This window comes from Eleutherodactylus coqui, chromosome 3, assembly GCF_035609145.1.
Source record: "Eleutherodactylus coqui strain aEleCoq1 chromosome 3, aEleCoq1.hap1, whole genome shotgun sequence".
In the NCBI taxonomy this organism is placed as follows: Eukaryota; Metazoa; Chordata; class Amphibia; order Anura; family Eleutherodactylidae; genus Eleutherodactylus; species Eleutherodactylus coqui.
Genome location: NC_089839.1, coordinates 251,131,623 through 251,153,339, shown reverse-complemented (window position 1 = coordinate 251,153,339; position 21,717 = coordinate 251,131,623). Strand labels below are relative to the sequence as shown.

Here is a 21,717-nt window from a genome sequence, read left to right as displayed (position 1 = left end):
AACTTGAGATGCAGCCCAACATGTAGCCCCTCGCCTGCCCTATCCGTTGCTGTGTCGTTCCCATCACTTTCTTGAATTGCCCAGATTTTCACACAAGGAAACCTTAGTGAGCATCGGCGATATACAAAAATGCTCTGGTCGCCCATTGACTTCAATGGGGTTCGTTACTCGAAACGAACCCTCGAGCATCGCGAAAAGTTCGTCCTGAGTAACGAGCACCCGAGCATTTTGGTGCTCGCTCATCTCTAATTAGGGCCACAATGGATATGTTTCTGAATACAGGACAAACAGATGTATCCATTTTGGCATGTAAATCCTCATTTTCAAGTGCACTATAATAAAAAAATATTTCTTAAAATGACATATTTGCAAAAATATGAAATTTTATTTTTTCTCCTCTAAATTGCATTAACTACTGAAATAAAACTGTGGGGTCAAAATACCCATGAGACTCCTCAGTGAATATATCAAGGGGTGCAGTTTTTAAAGTGGGGTCATTTTTGGGGTATCAATCCTTCTGACACCTATGAGCCTTTGCAATCTTGGCTTGGCGTAGGAAAGCAAAGTGTTCCTCAAAATGTTTATAAGTATTGTTAAATTTGTACGTCTCCTCAATGGTTAAAAAAACTAAAGTTTTGCAAATGTGCATCCAAAATAAAGTAAACAGATGGAAATATGTCTTCTCAAAAAATTGCACAATATGTTTGCACATATTTGAGATAGTACAGTTGAAAATGTGAGCAAATCAAAATGTCAAAATTTTCCCAATTTTAGCACTTTTAATACATATACACAAATTCTATCACTCTATTTTTAACACCTAAATGAAGTACAATATGTGGCAAAAAAAACTGTGTCAGAATCACTTGGATATGCAAAACCTTTACAGAGTTATTCTATGTTAAATTGACACATGTCAGATTTCCAAAATTTGCCTTCATCACTAAGGTGCAAACAGGCTTTGTCGCTTAGAAGTTAAACTGGCTTGAAAACTGCATGGGTTTCACAAACATTCGTTTGTTGGAAAATCATGCAATTTTGTAGCCCGTGTGAAAGAGGCCTTACTGAAATGAGACCTTTTGGATATCTATATATAGATGTCTAGTGGGCTTGAATCAGTGGTAGGATTTGTCATATCAGTACTAATCTGGTGACTTGACTCTCTTGAACATCTATTGGTTTTGAGATGCCTTTCTGATTAGATGTAATATAATGAATGTCAATCTATTATCGGATTTTAAAGGCTTTGCTGTTCACAGATAGAGCATAATTAACATCATTCTGTTATCGGCCATGACTTTTTGTTCCCTCATGGGTTCTTTTGTACATTTAAAGAATGTTCATTTTGTAAATGAATATGCCATAATTAAGAACTCTTTTTGAAACATTTAAGCGCGATTTTGGAAGATGTTTTGATCCATGAAATTTAAATAAAATGCTGTTCATATTTTGGATCCAATAAAGTGACAGAGTTTTGTTTCTTTTTCTGGCAGAACCATTAAAAATTGTAAATGCGCAACTACAGCTCCATTCAATCTTCTTCTCACTTTGGGATCCCCAGTTCTCTGGATTTGTGGGAATTCCGATCGATATGTTTTAACCTGCCCAGTGGATGAGTAAAAGCTTGAAAAAAATGTATAATCTCCAGAATATCTCTTTCAGCATTACATATACTTTCCACTGGATTGTGCACATAAGAGGTTCATATGAAATGTCAAAAGAAATGAGAAAACAGAAAAATACCGCCAAACCTGTATATTTTCTAAAGTCATTAACAACATCTGGATTGACATTTTTTTTTCTTCATCTTGTAGATAGAACAATGGTTAAAACAGTTGCTGTGATTGGATCTGGAATCAGTGGTTTGGGAGCTATTAAGGCATGTCTAGAGGAAGGTCTTGAGCCTACATGCTTTGAAAGAAGTAATGATATTGGAGGCCTCTGGAGATTTACTGTGAGTGCACCACCTCTTCCTAAAATTGTAAAAAAAATGAGTTGTCCTACAATTATTACTTTTCTCTGTTAGCAGGGCCATTTTTAGACAACACAGTCATTTCAGAAAACAGTATGAAAAGATCTATACTGCACTGATCTCAAGCACTTCCAGGGGTGTTGCTAGGGTATTGAAAGGTTAGAGGCAAAAGCTCCAAGGCATATGCCCAACCCTGATGATTTACATATATACATAATTATCAAATAATTCCACTACACAGGACAAAATATTAACACCATACAGTGATGAAATATTACCTCCATACCATTACTGAACAAAATGCACTAAATTCAAATAATACGCACCACGACCCCTACCATTACCATTACATAGCAACTCAATAATATTACTACTAAGACTGTTACTGAACATAAAACCAATATTGCCACCACACAGTGACTATATAGGAGTAGATACCTGTTCTACATAGGCACTCTGCAAAACTTACAAGTGAATACAGTACAATTGAATCCCATAATCATAGGTGATCTTTGATTGTAGCAATATACTTTCTTATTTATCCCATCCAGCCCAGACCACCATGAAGGCTTCTTACAGCTTTCACTTCTCTCTGCAGGGTTTGCTTGCCAGACATCTTTGCCTCATTGCATATCCAGCACCCTCTTAACCTTTTCCTGACCAAAAGTTCACAAACTCTCTATTTTGCTACTATCTCCATGTGTGTGCTCTTTCTGTTCCAACATAATACTAGTATGACTGTTTCCTGTAATCTTTCCTTCTGTTATGCAGACTTTCACTATATCCTTCTGTTACACAAGCTGCCCCATGATCCTCTCTCTCAAACAGACTGCCAACTATGCCCCCAGGGGCTGGCACATTTTAGCCTAGGGAACAAGCACCTAGCACTGGCCAATGAACAGTGACCCATCTGTAACACGTTTACGTCTGCCTTCTGTAGCATAAATACAACATCAAGACTAACATCAATACATAAACACTGCACCATAACCAAGCTCCTCACATAAATCCATTATCAGAACCAAGCTCATGACTTACTGTAAATACAGTCCCCCAAAACAGTACAGTGAGCAATTGCAAAGTCAAGTTAACCGTTAGAATGTAATTTTATACCATGCAAAATTCCAACTCCAAGTATAGCTTTAACAATGGGAAGAGTATACTGGGAGTTGTTTTTTCGCAAACAAAAATATTATAGCCCATCAAACACAGAGGGAGAATAAAGACTCATAATAAAGTGACTCCCAGGTCTTCTCTGATTGTAGTCCTCCTTTCCGTCTTCCTCTGCCATGATGACTTCTGCTAGTCATGACTCGTTTTTGCAGAATTTGGCATCCAGATGTCTTCTGCTCCTTGCTTTTTCAGCACTTCTGCCTATTGTGGGTGGACTGGTGATACCAGCTGAGTTCCCTTCAGTTTGGAGAATTCTGATTTTGTTTATATTTTAACCTTGGAGCGCTGTCCTTGTTTTAATACTATTTCAGGATGAAGTAGAAGAAGGAAGAGCCAGCATCTACAAGTCTTTGGTCACCAATGTTTCCAAAGAAATAATGTGTCTTAGTGACTTTCCAATGCCGGATGATTTTCCAAACTTTTTACCAAATCACAAATACTTTGAATACATCAAGCTCTACGCAGAGCATTTTAAACTGTTGCAATACATAAACTTTAAGGTAAGAAAGATTTAGATTTCACATACTAATTCTAGTAAGGTCAATTATTAAACACAGCAAAATAAATGTATTATTACATAAAGTTAATTAAATTAAAATAAATTAAATTTGAAACCTAATTTGCCCTTTTTTAAATATGGCACTATTGCTACTACATATATCCATTCAGTTCACAGTACATACAACTGCTACATATATTTTTTTGCAGTTTTACTTCTAATATATAATTTAGACACCGAAATCAGTTTAAAGCAAATTAGAAACCACAAGAAAGTTGATATTACACAAGCGCTGAGAATGCTTGCAATTTAAAGCCGACTACCGAGCTGCACATGGGTTTGCAAGTTCCGCCATCATCTCTAAATTGTGAGTGGTAAAAGTGGAAACGCTCGCTTGTGTTCTAAAATCTGAAAGAAGGAAATCACTAAAACAGTCTATAAAGATATCAGATTGCCATCAAACGAGCTCAGTTATCGCTAATATAAACGGCATATACTAGTAATCTAAATACAGCTATATAGGGAAGTTGATAATGGCTCACAACCACTTAAAAAGCTATTTCTAGACTACCTACATAGAAGATAGTAGCAGAAGACTTAGCTCAGACTCAAAAAAGTTATTACTGATATAAATTGCAAATCACAGTAGTCACAAGAGAGCCATAGAGGGATATATGTAACGACTCGCGTCCACTCAAACAAGCTATTTCCAGACTACATATATGATAATAGAAACAGGCTCAACACACTTTCCTCAAAATAAGTTCATCAGGAGTGATAAACTAGTAGATGTAGAAGTCAGGAAAAGCAATCCAAAGTTCTAGAGCTAACATAGATAAAGAGTATGCTAAGATACTAAGCACAGACTGATAACCAGCAAAGAAAAATAATACCACCAGCCCTGATGGTGGACTGGTGGTGATATGAGGAGCTAACAGTCAAACATCAATGTGCTGGTTAAATAGCCAAGTTAGTGTGCTGACTGTTTTACAAGCATTTCTCTTATGTGTGTCTTTAGGGTGACTGAGATTTGGGTGGACTATCATATCTTGTCCCCCTTTTCTGCTCAGCCCTCATATGCGCATAGATCTAGCCCTGATGTTGTTTTTAAAAATATTTTTAATTCGGTCAGGTATGATGTATGTTTGCTCTTACCTGTAACACATGCGGATTATGTCTTGTCAACATATCTCTGTCTTTTCACAGTTGTCCAATATTTTAGTATTTCCTTAATAAAATTTATATGTTAATAGGAACCTTTTCGGTGATTTCCTCCTTTATTTGAGGTCTCTACTGCCTTCAGCGATTTCTTAACTTTTTAATTGACAATCATTTTAATTTTCCAGACCTAACAGACTATCACCGTGGCAGATTACGTCCTTCAATTTATATAAAGGGATCACTGAAAAGAACGAAAACTTAACTTTTATTTAATTATAAATATTAGAATTTAAAATCCGTGTGTATTTGTGTCTCCGTGTCCATTTTAATATTTATAATTAAATAAAAGTTAAGTTTTAGTTCTTTTCAGTGACCTCCTGACCTAATAGGGCTGATTTTGTTGTCATTTGTAATATATGTGAAGCTGTTTTTGGATTACTAATTTACCTGAAACACAGTTTCTATTAAAAAATAAAAACCTTGTTAATTTTACCTGCAGACTTACTGTAAAATGCAGATTACAAATATTGGCATGATATCACATCATGACACTCTCACTTCTGCTGTATCTATTTTATCACTCTAATAGCGGAATTACAGTATGTTATTACATGCGGGTATATATTATGTTAATAAATAAAGAATGAATATACATTTGGAACGCAAGATGTTGCATAAAAACTGAATCGATGATACCATAGAGAGTAATTCAAATATAATTGAAATTGCAGCTACTATATACACAGGGGTAGAGATAGACGGACAGCAGGGTGCTCCAGTACGAAATCACTATATGGGCTAAGGGCCCTTTTACACAAGCCAATTAAAATATATCACATAGTAATGTGTTTCAATCTGCTAAAAACACTACAGATAAATATTAACTCTTTGTGATCTGATTCATAACTGCAGCCTTTTATGTATTATGCACAATGTACATTAAAGCCTCCTATTGATATTATCTCAATTATATTCTTTTTATTTGTCTGTGACTTCTTGGACTTAGACAACTGTTTGCCGAGTAGAGAAGCATTCTGACTTCCCAGTCACTGGTCGGTGGTTAGTTACTACAGAAAGCAACGGAGAAAAGAAGACAGACATCTTTGATGCAGTTATGGTTTGTACAGGTCAGCATGCACAACCTGTAGCAGCCATGAACACCCTTCCAGGTAGCTATAAAATAGTTACTTTTACTTTAGCTTTTTTGTACCTAATTTAGAAAATCTTTGGTCAGGTATATTATGCCATAGCATATCGAAATAGAATCAGCGGTAGACCCAAAGGTCAGACCCCCACAATCATAAAGTAATCCCCATCTTGTGGATAGGAGATACCTTTATATGCTGCTACAACTCCTTTAGATTAGTTAATAGATAAGAAGTGTGAAAACTTTAGAATTTTAGTTAGTTCAGAGACTTTGGATCTGGTCTGAGGATCTACATATATTAATGAGTCTGATCTGGGTCTGAATTCATTTTGTGGTCTGGTGTCTAAATTAATTCAGGAGTCTGGTCTGGGTTGTGGATTAATATTTGGATCTGGAACTTTGTGAAAATCACTGCAAAAAAATGCACATTTGCTCTCCTGGTATGTAAGACTTCGTATTAGGGAGGTATTATCCTTTAGAATTATTTCACTATATCCCACATTATATTTTTTTACTGATGGAGTCATAAAGAATCAGGCAGAAAAAAAAACTCTTTAGGCCTCCATAGACATACAAAGGTACAGTAGGCCTGCATACAGTGCTCTAGGAGCCCTATTACAGTTTTATACAACTTCAAGTTGTACAGAGTCATAATACTGTATGCCTATGTGCATGAGCCCTTACTCATATAATGTATACACAAATGTATAAAGAGTGAGAGGATGATTTTGACATAGGTGATAAGGACCGGAGGGCATCCAAGTTGAACTTTTGCATCACAACCCGTGAGCCTATAACTAAGCTTCTGCTGTTGCAGCTATACATTCTGACAATCCCAGCTCAAAGGTTGTCATTTGCTTAAGGTTTCACACTTCATTGAATTTATCTTAACAGGAAATTCTTTTAGTTAATATTTCAACAGTGTGAAATTATTTTTTAATGGAAAGTTTTTTTTTAATTGAATTTGTGGATAAGTCTTGTCTTCCTCACTTCTTTGTCTATGCATGTTAGGAATGTTCTGTTTAATATGAATATAATTTCCAATTTGCCTATTTGCTTTATTTATTTATTTAAAGGTATCAAAAAATTTAAAGGTCAAATAATCCATTGTCAAGAATACAAAAGGCCCATTGGTTTTGATGGAAAACGAGTATTGATAATTGGAATGGGTAACACTGGAGTTGATATCTCTACTGAATTGTGCACAAGAGCATCACAGGTACATTTCGCTCAACTATAAGAAACTCATTATGACAGCAAAGCTGCATGGCAAAGGACCTGTTTAGTAAACCAGTCCGGCTCACTGAAGGAAGATGCTATTGGCCTAAGATAAGGTTAGAGTTGCAACCCAGTATTAGACATGAGATTTGAATTGCCTGAGAGATGAATGCCAGTGAGATTCCCTCCAAAGCCTTTGCATCTGGTAAGCAGAGAAGTTAGGGAGCAGGACCGTAAATGATCCAAAAATGTAGCAGGATACAATAAGTACATCTCGTATTTGCACACTCCATGCTTTGCATTTGTTCTCATTTTTTTCACTACTGCCCTATGTGTCTCACACTATGTTCTCTAATCACGTGACTTGTGTAATGTTACCTACATCATGTGGTCCATATGAATATGCATTATGGGACTTACATTAGTGCTATCATATTTCAAAAAGTAAAGTAAGATTTTCAACAAATCATATTTGAAAGTTTTGAAAGACCTTCCAATCTGCCTATCTTCTGAGCATCAGCTGTAGACATTGTGTGAGCCAGTATATATGATGCAAGAGACTCAGTGAGCTCAGTACATTAATAGGACAACAGAATATGGTTCCTGTTATAATAACCGTACTCTGACCACCTCCTTGATCCCTCCTATTCCCCCCTTAACTGCATAAACAGGCATGTACCGATCACCTCTCCAATACCCTTTTCATTATTCCCTCCTTACAACAGGGAACAGCAGCCCACTCATATTTTTAAAGTAGAAGGCATTTGCCTCCTACAAGTTGGCTTGGCGCTTCTGTGTTACAAAGACCACACTAAGTATCAAAAGTTGGATATTCCATTATTAGTTAACACGCCTGATATTCGATCTAGTCAATTATTTATTGTTTGCAGGTATATCTTAGCTCTAGACAAGGGGTTTGGGTTGTTCAGCGCTGTGGAAAAGGAGGACTTCCTTATGATTTAGACGCCGTATGTCGTTACCGCAACTGGATCAGCACAATAATGCCACCAGCCGTGTCTCGATGGATGCTAAAGAAGGCCATGAATGCTCAATTTGACCATGAATTGTACAACATACAACCAGAGGGGTAAATTAAAAGGACATGATTGTTATGTTTTATGACATGACTGAATATTCAGATTATGCATGTGTGATAGATTATATTCAGTATGGACCTGAGAGGGCACATACTGTTTGTTCACTGAGCTCAATAGCATAATTGTATACAGTAAGCAGCTGAGCTCACTAATTGTATTACAAGAAGGACATTTACTTTCAGCTTCATTCTTTACCACCTTTTTGGTAATCTTTCTCTATTCTTATTATTATTATATGACCTTGCTCACACAGCGTGTTTTGCAGCATATTTGAAGCAAAATCCATGCTGATTCCACATCAAATCAGCATCCTAAAAGTCTTCCTAAACTGTAATGAATGCCATATATTATACAACGTGATTTTAACGTGTCGGGTCGCAATAAATGTGATATGGTTGCATCTTGATGCAGATTCTGCATTAAAAAGTCTTTATGTGGACTTTCCCCATTGAAGGGGGCTAAATCTGTGTGTAGAACGACACCGTAAACTAAAAATGCAAATCTGTTGCAGAAATTCATGGTTTACTTTTGATTTCTTTTGTGGATTTTAAGTCCAAATCCACACCGAACAATGTGACACAGGAATTCCACTGTGAGATCAAATCCTATATGTCTATGTAGAAAGACCCACTCAATGAATGGTTTTGCAAATTAAGAAGTGAGAATCCAGGGCTGTATATTCCACATTTTAAGCTCGTATGTAGCTAAAATAACAAAAAAAAAACCTATGTATTAATACTAAGGCAACTATTTTAGACATGCAGTAGTTTGCTTTACTGAATTTCTGACTGTTGTACTGTTTAGCTGTAGTAAACATTAACTTAACATATAACGTGTTATAACTCAAGTAGAGATGAGCGAACGTATTCGTCCGAGCTTGATATTCGTGCGAATATTAGGGTGTTCGGGATGTTCGTTATTCGTAACGAACACCATGCGGTGTTCCGGTTACTTTCACTTCCTTCCCTGAGACGTTAGCACGCTTTTCTGGCCAATTGAAAGACAGGGAAGGCATTACAACTTCCCCCTGTGACGTTCAAGCCCTATACCACCCCCCTGCTGTGAGTGGCTGGGAAGATCAGATGTCACCCGAATATAAAAGTCGTCCCCTCCCGCTGCTCGCCTCAGATGCCTTGTGAGTTAGATGAGGGACAGTGCTGCTGGTACCGGAGCTGCTGTAGGGAGAGAAATAGCAGTTAGTGTAGGCTTCAAGAACCCCAAAGGTCCTTATTAGGGCCAGTAATACCTGTGTGTTGGCTGCTGTTAGCAGTGCCTTTTTTTTTTCTTTCTCAAAATCGCCTCTGCAGAGCGTTGCACCCGGCATTAGGGACAGAAGTGTTGGATAGGCAGGGAGAGTGTTAGGAGTGAGTGTAGCCTTCAAGAACCTCAACGGTCCTTTCTAGGGCCATATTTAACCGTGTGCAGTACTGTGCTGGCTGCTGTTAGCTGTGCTGCATTTTTTTTTCTTCTCAAAATCGCCTCTGCAGAGCATTGCACCCTCCATTGATACTACAGGGAAAGAATTGTGTAGGCAGGGCCACAACACAGTTATTATTCATTGAATATACGCAGTGGGTCCTTTTGGTGTAAAAAAAGGGAAACAAAATCTATTTGTCCTGCCTCTGTCCGTCCTAAGGGCTGTGGACACGTGTGAGCTGCGTGTACAACGTTAAAAAATCAGACGCACCCAGCTACGGTTTACTGCTGGCTTCGCCATTTGCTTTCCTTAATTGGGAAAAAAATACCTGCTCTGCCAGAGTTAATAACTCTGCTACCCTCAAGTTCTGTGACACATTAGCAGGGACACAGCACAGTTATTAAACTTAGATTATTCATTCAATAGAGGCAGTGGGTCCTTTTGGTGTAAAAAAAGGGAAACAAAATCTATTTGTCCTGCCTCTGTCCGTCCTAAGGGCTGTGGACACGTGTGAGCTGCGTGTACAACGTTAAAAAATCAGACGCACCCAGCTACGGTTTACTGCTGGCTTCGCCATTTGCTTTCCTTAATTGGGAAAAAAATACCTGCTCTGCCAGAGTTAATAACTCTGCTACCCTCAAGTTCTGTGACACATTAGCAGGGACACAGCACAGTTATTAAACTTAGATTATTCATTCAATAGAGGCAGTGGGTCCTTTTGGTGTAAAAAAAGGGAAACAAAATCTATTTGTCCTGCCTCTGTCCGTCCTAAGGGCTGTGGACACGTGTGAGCTGCGTGTACAACGTTAAAAAATCAGACGCACCCAGCTACGGTTTACTGCTGGCTTCGCCATTTGCTTTCCTTAATTGGGAAAAAAATACCTGCTCTGCCAGAGTTAATAACTCTGCTACCCTCAAGTTCTGTGACACATTAGCAGGGACACAGCACAGTTATTAAACTTCTCATGTTCATTGAATATACGCAGTGGGTCCTTTTGGTGTAAAAAAAGGGAAACGAAATCTATTTGTCCTGCCTCTGCCCGTCCTAAGGGCTGTGGACACGTGTGAGCTGCGTGTACAATGTTAAAAAATCAGACGCACCCAGCTACGGTTTACTGCTGGCTTCGCCATTTGCTTTCCTTAATTGGGAAAAAAAATACCTGCTCTGCCAGAGTTAATAACTCTGCTACCCTCAAGTTCTGTGACACATTAGCAGGGACACAGCACAGTTATTAAACTTCTCATGTTCATTGAATATACGCAGTGCTGCCTTTTGGTGGAAAAAAACTGAAAATAATTCTATTTGTCCTGCCTCTGTCCGTCCTAAGGGCGGTGGACACGTGTCGGCTGCGTGTGCAACGTTTAAAAATCAGACGCACCCAGTTACGGTTTACTGCTGGCTTCGCCATTTGCTTTCCTTAATTGGGAAAAAAAATACCTGCTCTGCCAGAGTTAATAACTCTGCCACCCTCACGTTCTGTGACACATTAGCAGGGCCAGAGCACAGTTATTAAACTTAGATTATTCATTCACTAGAGGCAGTGGGGCCTTTCGTTTTCAAAAAAGGGAAAAAATTATATTTGGCCTGCAGTCTTGCGCCAATTTATTTCCTGCCTGTGAAATCAAATCACTGGTAATACAGCATGCTGAGGGGTAGGGGTACGCCTAGAGGACGTGGACGCGGCCGAGGACGCGGAGGGCCAAGTCAGGGTGTGGGCACAGGCCGAGCTCCTGATCCAGGTGTGTCGCAGCCGACTGCTGCGCGATTAGGAGAGAGGCACGTTTCTGGCGTCCCCACATTCATCGCCCAATTAATGGGTCCACGCAGGAGACGGTTATTAGAAAATGAGCAGTGTGAGCAGGTCCTGTCCTGGATGGCAGAAAGTGCTTCGAGCAACCTATCGTCCACCCGCAGTTCTGCGCCGTCCACTGCTGCAAATCAGAATCCTCTGTCTGCTGCTCCTCCTTCCTCCCAGCCTCCTCACTCCACTACAATGACACCTGCTCAGGAGCGGGAACACTCCCAGGAACTGTTCTCGGGACCCTGCTCAGATTGGGCAGGAGTGGTTCCTCTCCCACCAGAGGAGTTTATCGTCACTGATGCCCAACCATTCGAAAGTTCCCGGGGTCCGGGGGAAGAGGCTGGGGACTTCCGCCAACTGTCTCAAGAACTTTCTGTGTGTGAGGAGGACGATGACGATGAGACACAGTTGTCTTGCAGTGAGGTAGTAGTAAGGGCAGTAAGTCCGAGGGAGCAGCGCACAGAGGATTCGGAGGAAGAGCAGCACCACATAGCCAAATTTATCAGCCTTGAGATGCTGCCGTATAGGGTTGTGGAAACGGAGGCTTTCAAAGCTATGATGGCGGCGGCGGCCCCGCGCTACTCAGTTCCCAGTCGCCACTACTTTTCCCGATGTGCCGTCCCAGCCCTGCACGACCACGTCTCCCGCAACATTGTACGCGCCCTCATCAATGCGGTTAGTGGCAAGGTCCACTTAACTACGGACACGTGGACAAGCACAGGCGGGCAGGGCCACTACATCTCCCTGACGGCACATTGGGTGAATTTAGTGGAGGCTGGGACAGAGTCAGAGCCTGGGACCGCTCACGTCCTACCCACCCCCAGAATTGCGGGCCACAGCTCGGTGGTGGTATGTTCGGCGGTGTATGCTTCTTCCACTAAAGCACCCTCCTCCTCCTCCTCAACCTCTGTCTCGCAATCTAGATGTGTCAGCAGCAGCAGGACGTCGCCAGCAGTCGGTGTCGCGCTGCGTGGCAGCACAGCGGTGGGCAAGCGTCAGCAGGCCGTGCTGAAACTACTCAGCTTAGGAGATAAGAGGCACACGGCCCACGAACTGCTGCAGGGTCTGACACAGCAGACCGACCGCTGGCTTGCGCCGCTGAGCCTCCAACCGGGCATGATCGTGTGTGACAACGGCCGTAACCTGGTGGCGGCTCTGCAGCTCGGCAGCCTCACGCACGTGCCATGCCTGGCCCACGTCTTTAATTTGGTGGTTCAGCGCTTTCTGAAAAGCTACCCACGCTTGTCAGACCTGCTCGTAAAGGCGCGCCGGCTCTGCGCACATTTCCGCAAGTCCCACACGGACGCTGCCACCCTGCGCACCCTGCAACATCGCTTTAAGCTGCCAGTGCACCGACTGCTGTGCGACGTGCCCACACGGTGGAACTCTACGCTCCACATGTTGGCCAGGCTCTATGAACAGCGTAGAGCTATAGTCGAATTCCAACTCCAACATGGGCGGCGCAGTGGGAGTCAGCCTCCTCAATTCTTTTCAGAAGAGTGGGCCTGGTTGGCAGACATCTGCCATGTCCTTGGTAATTTTGAGGAGTCTACCCAGGTGGTGAGCGGCGATGCTGCAATCATTAGCGTCACCATTCCTCTGCTATGCATCTTGAGAAATTCCCTGCAAAGCATAAAGGCAGCTGCTTTGCGCTCGGAAACGGGGGCGGTGGAAGACAGTATGTCGCTGGATAGTCAGAGCACCCTCCTGTCTATTTCTCAGCGCGTACAGGAGGAGGAGGAGCATGAGGAGGATGAGGAGGAGGGGGAAGAGACAGCTTGGCCCACTGCTGACGGTACACCGGCTGATTGCCTGTCATCCTTTCAGCGTGTATGGCCTGAGGAGGAGGAGGATCCTGAAAGTGATCTTCCTAGTGAAGACAGCCATGTGTTGCGTACAGGTACCCTGGCACAGATGTCTGACTTCATGTTAGGATGCCTTTCTCGTGACCCTCGCGTTGCACGCATTCTGGCCACAACGGATTACTGGGTGTACACACTGCTCGACCCACGCTATAAGGAGACCCTGCCCACTCTCATTCCCGAAGAGGAAAGGGGTTCGAGAGTGTTGCTATACCACAGGACCCTTGCGGACAAGCTGATGGTAAAATTCCCAGCCGACAGCACTAGTGGCAGAAGGCGCAGTACCGAGGGCAAGGTAGCAGGGGAGGTGCGGAGATCGAGCAGCATGTACATCCCAGGCAGTGCAACAGTCTTTAAGGGCCTGGACAGCTTTATGGCTCCCCACCAAGACTGTGTCACCGCTCCCCAGTCAAGGCTGAGTCGGCGGGAGCACTGTAAAAGGATGGTGAGGGAGTACGTAGCCGATCGCACGACCGTCCTCCGTGACGCCTCTGCCACCTACAACTACTGGGTGTCGAAGCTGGACACGTGGCCTGAACTAGCGCTGTATGCCCTGGAGGTGCTTGCTTGTCCTGCGGCTAGCGTCTTGTCGGAGAGGGTGTTTAGTGCGGCTGGGGGAATCATCACAGATAAGCGTAGCCGCTTGTCAACCGACAGTGCCGACAGGCAAACACTCATCAAGATGAACAAAGCCTGGATTTCGCCAGACTTCTCTTCTTCACCAGCGGACAGCAAGGATACGTAAGCAATACGTAGGCTGCACCCGCGGATGGAAGCTACGTTCTCCCTCACCATCCAAAACGGGGACATTTCTGCTTCATCAATCTGTGTCTAATATTCCTCCTCCTGCTCCTCCTCCTGAAACCTCACGTAATCACGCTGAACGGGCAATTTTTCTTAGGGCCACAAGGCTCACTCAAATAATTTTTCTGAACAATTTTTAAAAGTTTCAATGCGCTGAAAAGCGTTGGAACTTTAACTTGAACCAATTTTTCGTTACACTGGGCTGCCTCCAGGCCTAGTTACCACTTAAGCCACATTAACCAAAGCGATTAATGGGTTTCACCTGCCCTCTTGGCTGGCCATGGCCAATTTTTTGGATGTACATTAGTACTGTTGATACAGCAATTTTTGTGGGCCCTCGCCTACAGTGTAATCAAATGAATTTTTAGCCTACCTGCATTACAGCTGACGTTACCTCAGCTGTGTTGGGCAATGCAATGGGATATTTCTATGTACCGCCGGTGGCTTCCTGGCACCCACCCATGCTGTAGGTGCACACAGAGTTTTTACTACATCTGTACACTTGAAAAGAACCCCAGTCAGACTGGGGCATGCAGTGTGGGCCGAAGCCCACCTGCATTAAGCACGACATTACTACCTCAGCTGTGTTGGGCAATGCAATGGGATATTTCTGTGTACCGCCGGTGGCTTCCTGGCACCCACCCATGCTGTGGGTCCACAGGGAATTATAAATGCATCTGTTTCCACTTGTAAAGAACCCCAGTCTGACTGGGGCATACAGTGTGGGCCGAAGCCCACCTGTATTATGCACGACATTACTACCTCAGCTGTGTTGGGCAATGCAATGGGATATTTTTGTGTACCGCCGGTGGGTTCCAGGGAGCCACCCATGCTGTGGGTCCACAGGGACTTCACAATAGGGAGTTGTACCTGCCTGTGTCTATGAATTAAAAACCGCGGTCTGACTGGGGCATGCAGACACCTTGACAGAATGAATAGTGTGTGGCACATAGGTTCCCCATTGCTATGCCCACGTGTGCAGCTCCTGATGGAGGTGGCACAGGATTCTATTTCTCATTGCTTCTGTACAGCATTGTGGGCTATCGCCCCGCCACTTTTAAAGAGGGTCGCTGCCTAGCCGTGCCAACCTCTGCAGTGTGTGCCTGCGGTCCCTCGTCATGGCAGACGCAATTCTAAATAGACATGAGCGTGGTGTGGCATGAGGGCAGCTGAAGGCTGCGCAGGGACACTTTGGTGTGCGCTGTGGGGGGTAGGGGGGGCGGTTGGGCAGCATGTAACCCAGAAGAAGTGTCAGTGGAGTGTCATGCAGGCAGTGATTGTGCTTTGTTGGAGGTAGTGTGGTGCTTAGCAAAGGTATGCCATGCTAATGAGGGCTTTTCAGAAGTAAAAGTTGTTGGGAGGGGGGGGGGCCACTCTTGCCGGTATTGTGGCTTAATAGTGGGACCTGTGAACTTGAGATGCAGCCCAACATGTAGCCCCTCGCCTGCCCTATCCGTTGCTGTGTCGTTCCCATCACTTTCTTGAATTGCCCAGATTTTCACACATGAAAACCTTAGCGAGCATCGGCGAAATACAAAAATGCTCCGGTCGCCCATTGACTTCAATGGGGTTCGTTATTCGAAACGAACCCTCGAACATCGCGGGAAGTTCGTTTCGAATAACGAACACCCGAGCATTTTGGTGTTCGCTCATCTCTAAACTCAAGTTCAATGTACTAAAATGCTGTAAATTGAGTTACTACGATAAGCCCGTTAACTATAGCTACATCCTATGTTTCTTATTTGAAATTACTATTGATAATATTTGTAATCATAGGTCTGTATGGAAAGAACCTTTGGTGAATGAGGAACTTCCAAGCCGTATTTTGTCTGGATCGATTATGGTCAAGCCACATGTGAGCCGGTTCACTGAGAACTCAGTCCATTTTGCAGATGGTTCTGTTGTGGACAATCTTGATATCGTTTTGCTTGCCACAGGCTATGATTATAGTTTTCCTTTTCTGGATGAATCTATTGTTAAAAAGGATGAAAACAAAGGATCTCTTTACAAAAAGATAATCCCTCTGGGAATCGAAAAGCCAACAATAGCATTCATTGCATTTATCCTTCCACTTGGGCCAACAATGGTGGTCGCTGAACTTCAGTCTCGATGGGCCACTAGACTTTTTAAGGGTAAGGAATTGTGAAACCATATTCAAGGAAATAACAGTAAAGAAAGGAAGTCATGACCAATATTAATTTAATCCTTTCAAAATTATTTTATTTTTAGGATTACACAAACTTCCAGACACTGAAGGAATTAGAAAAGAAATGCTAAAGGATGAACAGCTGAGAAAGAAATTGTATGTTGAAAAGCAGCATTTTTATTACCTATTTCATCAAATAGCTCATTGTAAATATAGATCTGGTAATCGTCATGGTTTGTCTGGGTTTATGATGCTAATCAAATTGGAGATTTTTGTAGTTAGGGCAGATTTCACTGCAAGAGATAAATGTGTTCACCTGTTTGAAGTGAGCCTTCCTCTAGATCAACATGGGTTTGTGGGGTAAGAGGCTGAACTGGATGGACACAAGTCTTTGTTCAGCCTAAAGTACTAGTTTACTGTCATTTTAGACTTTATCAGTAGTTCGTGTGAATACATTAACCTTTCAGTGGCATACATATGATTACTTGCATCCTAACTGCACATACCTTGTGCAGTTAGCACTTATATAGCTGTCCAGCATCTATACAGGACAGGTATCAGCTGTCTCTGACAATCCACAGCTGCTGCAAAAGCTGCAATCAGAGCTAACTCTGACTGTGGTTGTTAACCCTTTAATTGTCACCATCAGTTCTGACAGCAGTTTTTAAATGTCCGGATTGATAGGGATTGAAATGTCCTGAACGACTTCCTCCTCGAAAGATCACAGGGGCCTTCTGAAGGCCTCCAGAGCTGCCATGTATTTCTGCCTATTAAGGTGTGCCTGTAGCACATCTTTAATAGGCAGTCTGTTAGAGCAAGGTATAATGCAATACCATAGTATTGCAATATAGTGTATACACAATCAAATGACCACAAGTTCAAGTCCCCTATGGGGAAAAATAAAGAGTTAACTATTGATTTTTTTTAACTAATAATAAAAAATAGTAAAAAAAACTTTGCCTAAATCTAAAAATTGGTATCGCTACATCTGAAAAAAGTCCAGTTTATTAAAATATTACATTATTAATCCCACATGGATTACTCCATCAGAAAAAACATAATGCCAGAATTGTGCTTTTTAGTCACTATATCTCCAAGGAAAAACTGAATAAAAAGGAATCTAAAAGTCATATGTTCCCAAAATGATACCAATACAAACATACCGATGAAAAAATAAAAAATTATGGGGGTCAAAAAATGGTGACAAAAAGCTATTTTTTTTTAAGTATTTTATTGTATTTTTTTAAATAACACTATAGAAAAAAAAAACCTTATAAATCTGGTATCACTGTAATCATACTGACCCACAGAATAAAAACATGTAATCTTTACCATGAACGTGGTAAAAATGCCCCCACCTCCCCTAATGGTGAAATTGTGTAGCTTTTTTTTTCCTGTTTCGCCCTACTTAGAAATGTTTAAAAGTCTTCCAATACATTGTATGGTTAGTTAAATGGTAGCATAAAAAAATACAACTAGTCCCAAAAAAACAAGTCCTTATGTAAATACATCACTGGAAAAATAAAAAAGTTATGATTTTTTGAAAGTGGAAATACCAGAAGCTCAGAATGTGACCTGGACTCCAGAGCATCAATTACCCTTGGTCATGAAAGGGTTAAACTTTTGTATTATACATTTTTAAGGGAAAATGATATTTTCATTACCTTACCTCAGACCCCAAGATCCATCTAGCATAAAACAATAAAAATACTAAAAGGACAAAGGAAATGCAGCTTCTATATTTCACTCAGTACTTCTGTCAGAGAACATGGATAGGAGAAGGGTTGGGGAATATCTCATATCGGCAAGCATGAAAAGAGAAAAGTGTATTTACAGAAATCAGCAGCAGGAAAGGAAGACGCCATAGGAAATACATACCATATGCAGCTTAAGAACATAATTTCTGGCTCCACTACAGCTAATATACAACTACAGCTGCCTTAGGAGGGATTTTAATTATTTGTCCAAGAATAAGAAGGCTTTAAATAGGTTGTAGCAAAATCACCTCTTATCACCTCTCCATAGGATAGATGATAAAAGTCTGACCGGTGGTGGTCTCACTGCTGAAACCCCCATCAATCCTAAGAACAAGGATCCCGTGTTCCCCTCTTCTGGTCACTGCTGGCTCTCTGCACTCATCTGCAGTAATGTAAGTATTGAATGGAGTAGCAGTCTTGATGCATTTATTTCAATGGGGATGATGGAAATAGCCGAGTACAAGTGCTCGGTCATCTCCAGCAGTTCCATTGAAGATGAATGGAGCAACACTGTGCATGCACGACCGCAGCTCCATTCAATTTTCTCCTGCAATGGGGGGCGGGGGGGGGGGGGGGTGCAGAGAGCCCACAAAGAGCAGAGGGGGGCACAAGATCCCCGTTTTTGGAATCAGTGGGTGTCTCAGCAGTGGGACCTTAACTGATCAGACTTTTATCACCTCTCCTTTTTGGTAGAAGGGTCCATCAGTGATAAGTTAATCACAGGGTGTCCTGCTACTGGGACCCCCAGTAAATAGCTGCAATCTATGGTGGAACCTAGCAAATCTAGCATTATGTAGCGCCTAATGAAATCAATGGGTTGTTTGTATAATGCATCAAAATGCTAAGTACTTCAGAGCAACATTCTTTGAAGAAGCTGTCCATCTGGCTAATGGGTGTTCTGAATGGGTGGCCCCCAATGTTAAAGAGGTATATCCAGAAGTGATAAATGTACAATTGCTGTGGGATACACTGCTGGGACCTCCACAATCATGAGAACAGAGGTGCCATGTCCCCTTTTTTTCCTCACTCCGTCCTTTGCAATGAGGAAGAATTTGAATGGACAGTTCCCGGCCATGCATGCTACCACTTCATGAAATTCTATTGGACTGCTGAAAGAGAAGCCAAGTACAGTGCTTGGCGATCTCTGTCAGTCCCATACAGTTAAATGGAGCAGCAGTGCAAAAGGATTGGCTCCTTACAAGCTCCTATGCACTGCGGAGAATGCCGTAGGGAGAAACGCAGGTCACAGGACTGTGTTCTCATAATTGGTTAGGCTCCCAGAGGTGGGACTCCCAGCAATCAAACATTTACTACCTGCCATTTCTGGGGATACCCCTTTTAACTCCATATTTCCTTGTAAATTGTTTTGTAATTTGCTAATATATGAACACATAAATGGAAACTGAATAGGTTTTTTAAAGATTTTAGAATTATATTGATGTGATGGCTATTTATTATCATTAATTAATACATTGTATTGCTTTTCTTTGCACAATAAGGTTTGCTACCACCGAAAATAATTTTCGTCGCTCAGATTACATTGGATACATGGATGGTCTCTCTGCAGATATAGGAGTGGATCTAAACATATCGAAGCTGTTTCTAACAGACCCGATTTTGGCATGGAAGGTTGTTTTTGGGCCCTGCAATCCCTATCAATTCCGTCTGACTGGTCCAGGAAAATGGGATGGAGCCCGAGAAGCAATTTTAGCCCAATGGGATCGAATTGAAAAGCCTCTAAGAACAAGGGTGCCAAAGCAAAATCCTAAATCTCATTTGAAATCACTTATAACTTGGATACTTTGCTTTGGGATTCTGCTTTTAGCCGTTATCCTGAGATGTTAATATGTTACAAAACACAGTTCACGTTTTTTGAGAGCTTGTCATCATAACTATAAAATAAGTGAAAAAAATTCTATATTGTATCAATACACATCTATATATCTTAGTCTCTCTGCACACTTTTATTCGTTCTATTCTGACAAGTTTCCATTGAATTTTGAGAAGGGAAATAGCATATAATTATAATTGACAATACAAATGTATAACTATGTATGCTTCCTCTCAACATCTCAATATAATGTTTTATATCTCATTCTAGTATTGTAAAAAGAAAACTAATGTGGTTATAGGTCGCTAGCATCATTATTTGTGAAATTATTTAATACAAGTCTTTCTTAAAATAAGTTTTACATTGTTGAAAGGGATTTTGAACTTGAGAGAGCTATTGAAACAATAGGTTTTCCACTGAAATACAATTGATGACCTATCATCAGGGTAGGTCATCAATAGTTGCTCGGCCGGTGTCCGCTGCTCGGTATCCCAACGATCAGCTGTGCGGGCGCATGCTGTCAGTGTTGCTATAACACATAGGTCTGAGCAGAAGTTTCCGCGCCGACCTCTGTGTAGTGTCCGGCGCTTGTAACTGCAGTCACAGCTCTCATTGAAATCAATGACAGCCATGCCTGCAGTTACAAGCACTGGGCAGTAGATGGGAGGTCAGCTCGGAGGCTTTCGCTCTGACCTCTGTGTATTTGGAGGGGAAGTCTCCACGCCAACCTCCCATGTAGTGGCCGGCACTTGTAACTGCAAGCAACGCTTACATTGACCTTGTTTATTGTGGCGCTGACAGCCCGCGCCCACTCAGCTGATCAGTCACAGTCCCAAGTGTCGGACCCCGGCCAATCAACCATTCATGACCTCTCCCGATAGGTCATCAATATTATTTCAGTGGAAAATCCCTTTAAAGAGAATCTATCACCATCTTTACAAACTCTTGTATGTGTTCTTGTTATGTCTCCGTCAGCACACGGTTACTTATTCGCCAGCACACCTAGTTTGTATAGGTTCTGTCCAGACTAGCTAGGGTTAACAGCTCCTGTGCTTTCTAGTGTAGGTTAATTAGTCCTGCTTGTGTCTGAGAATTTTGGATGGTGATCAACATTTCTGTTAGCCAATCGGCTTCTCCCTCCTCCCTATAAGATCCAGCTCTTGCTGCCTGGGAGTTGCCGATTAATTTTCAGTGATCCCTGAGCGGTCAGCCTGCTCAGAGCTGCTGTGTGTCTGGCTCCAGTGCTTTTGTTTGTTCCCTGTTTGTCTGTACTTGTTCTGCTTATTTCTGTGCACTGTACCTCGTGTGTTCAGGGATCCCTGGTAGGGATTGGTAGTGGCCTAGGTACGAGTGTGGACCTGCACCTGTAGGAAGCGATTGGCCCGACGATTAGGCAGGGGTACCTCCCGGGGTCGGAGTTTGCAGGAAAAGGATTTTCTGCATCTAGCCACCCGTACAAGCTAATTCCCACGTCCATCTTGGCTGTCACCCGTACCCTGTTCTTGTTGGCAGTCCAGGGTGAACGTAACATATTAATCAGCCCAAACAAATTGTGCTAGATGCAGTATGGATCCTGTTCAGGAACTTACAAGTCAGGTTAGTGCCATGTCTGTACAGCATCCAACGCAAGCTCTGGTTCAGCAAGTGCTAGCATTATCGCAGCAAATGGCGGACATTATGCTGCAGCAGTCTGCCCTTAAGTCTTTGCCTGCAGCATATGACTTGTCTGCACAATCTGAACCAAGGCTTGAGCTATCAGACGGTTTTTCTGGTAAACGTAGTGATTTTTTTTTTTTTCGTGAAGCCTGCAAGCTATATTTTCGTTTAAGGC

General features: G+C 42.1%; 1 protein-coding gene across 1 annotated transcript; it reads left to right on the top strand.

Moving 5' to 3' along the window:
* Positions 1–1,819: 1,819 nt before the first annotated feature.
* On the top strand, positions 1,820–19,983 carry LOC136619999 (flavin-containing monooxygenase 3-like). Its single transcript, XM_066594734.1, has 8 exons — positions 1,820–1,954; positions 3,457–3,645; positions 5,812–5,974; positions 7,029–7,171; positions 8,061–8,257; positions 15,929–16,284; positions 16,382–16,454; positions 19,555–19,983. Exons 1-8 carry the CDS (start codon positions 1,823–1,825, stop codon positions 19,898–19,900), a joined length of 1,599 nt encoding a protein of 532 aa, XP_066450831.1. The 5' UTR covers positions 1,820–1,822; the 3' UTR covers positions 19,901–19,983.
* Positions 19,984–21,717: the final 1,734 nt, after the last annotated feature.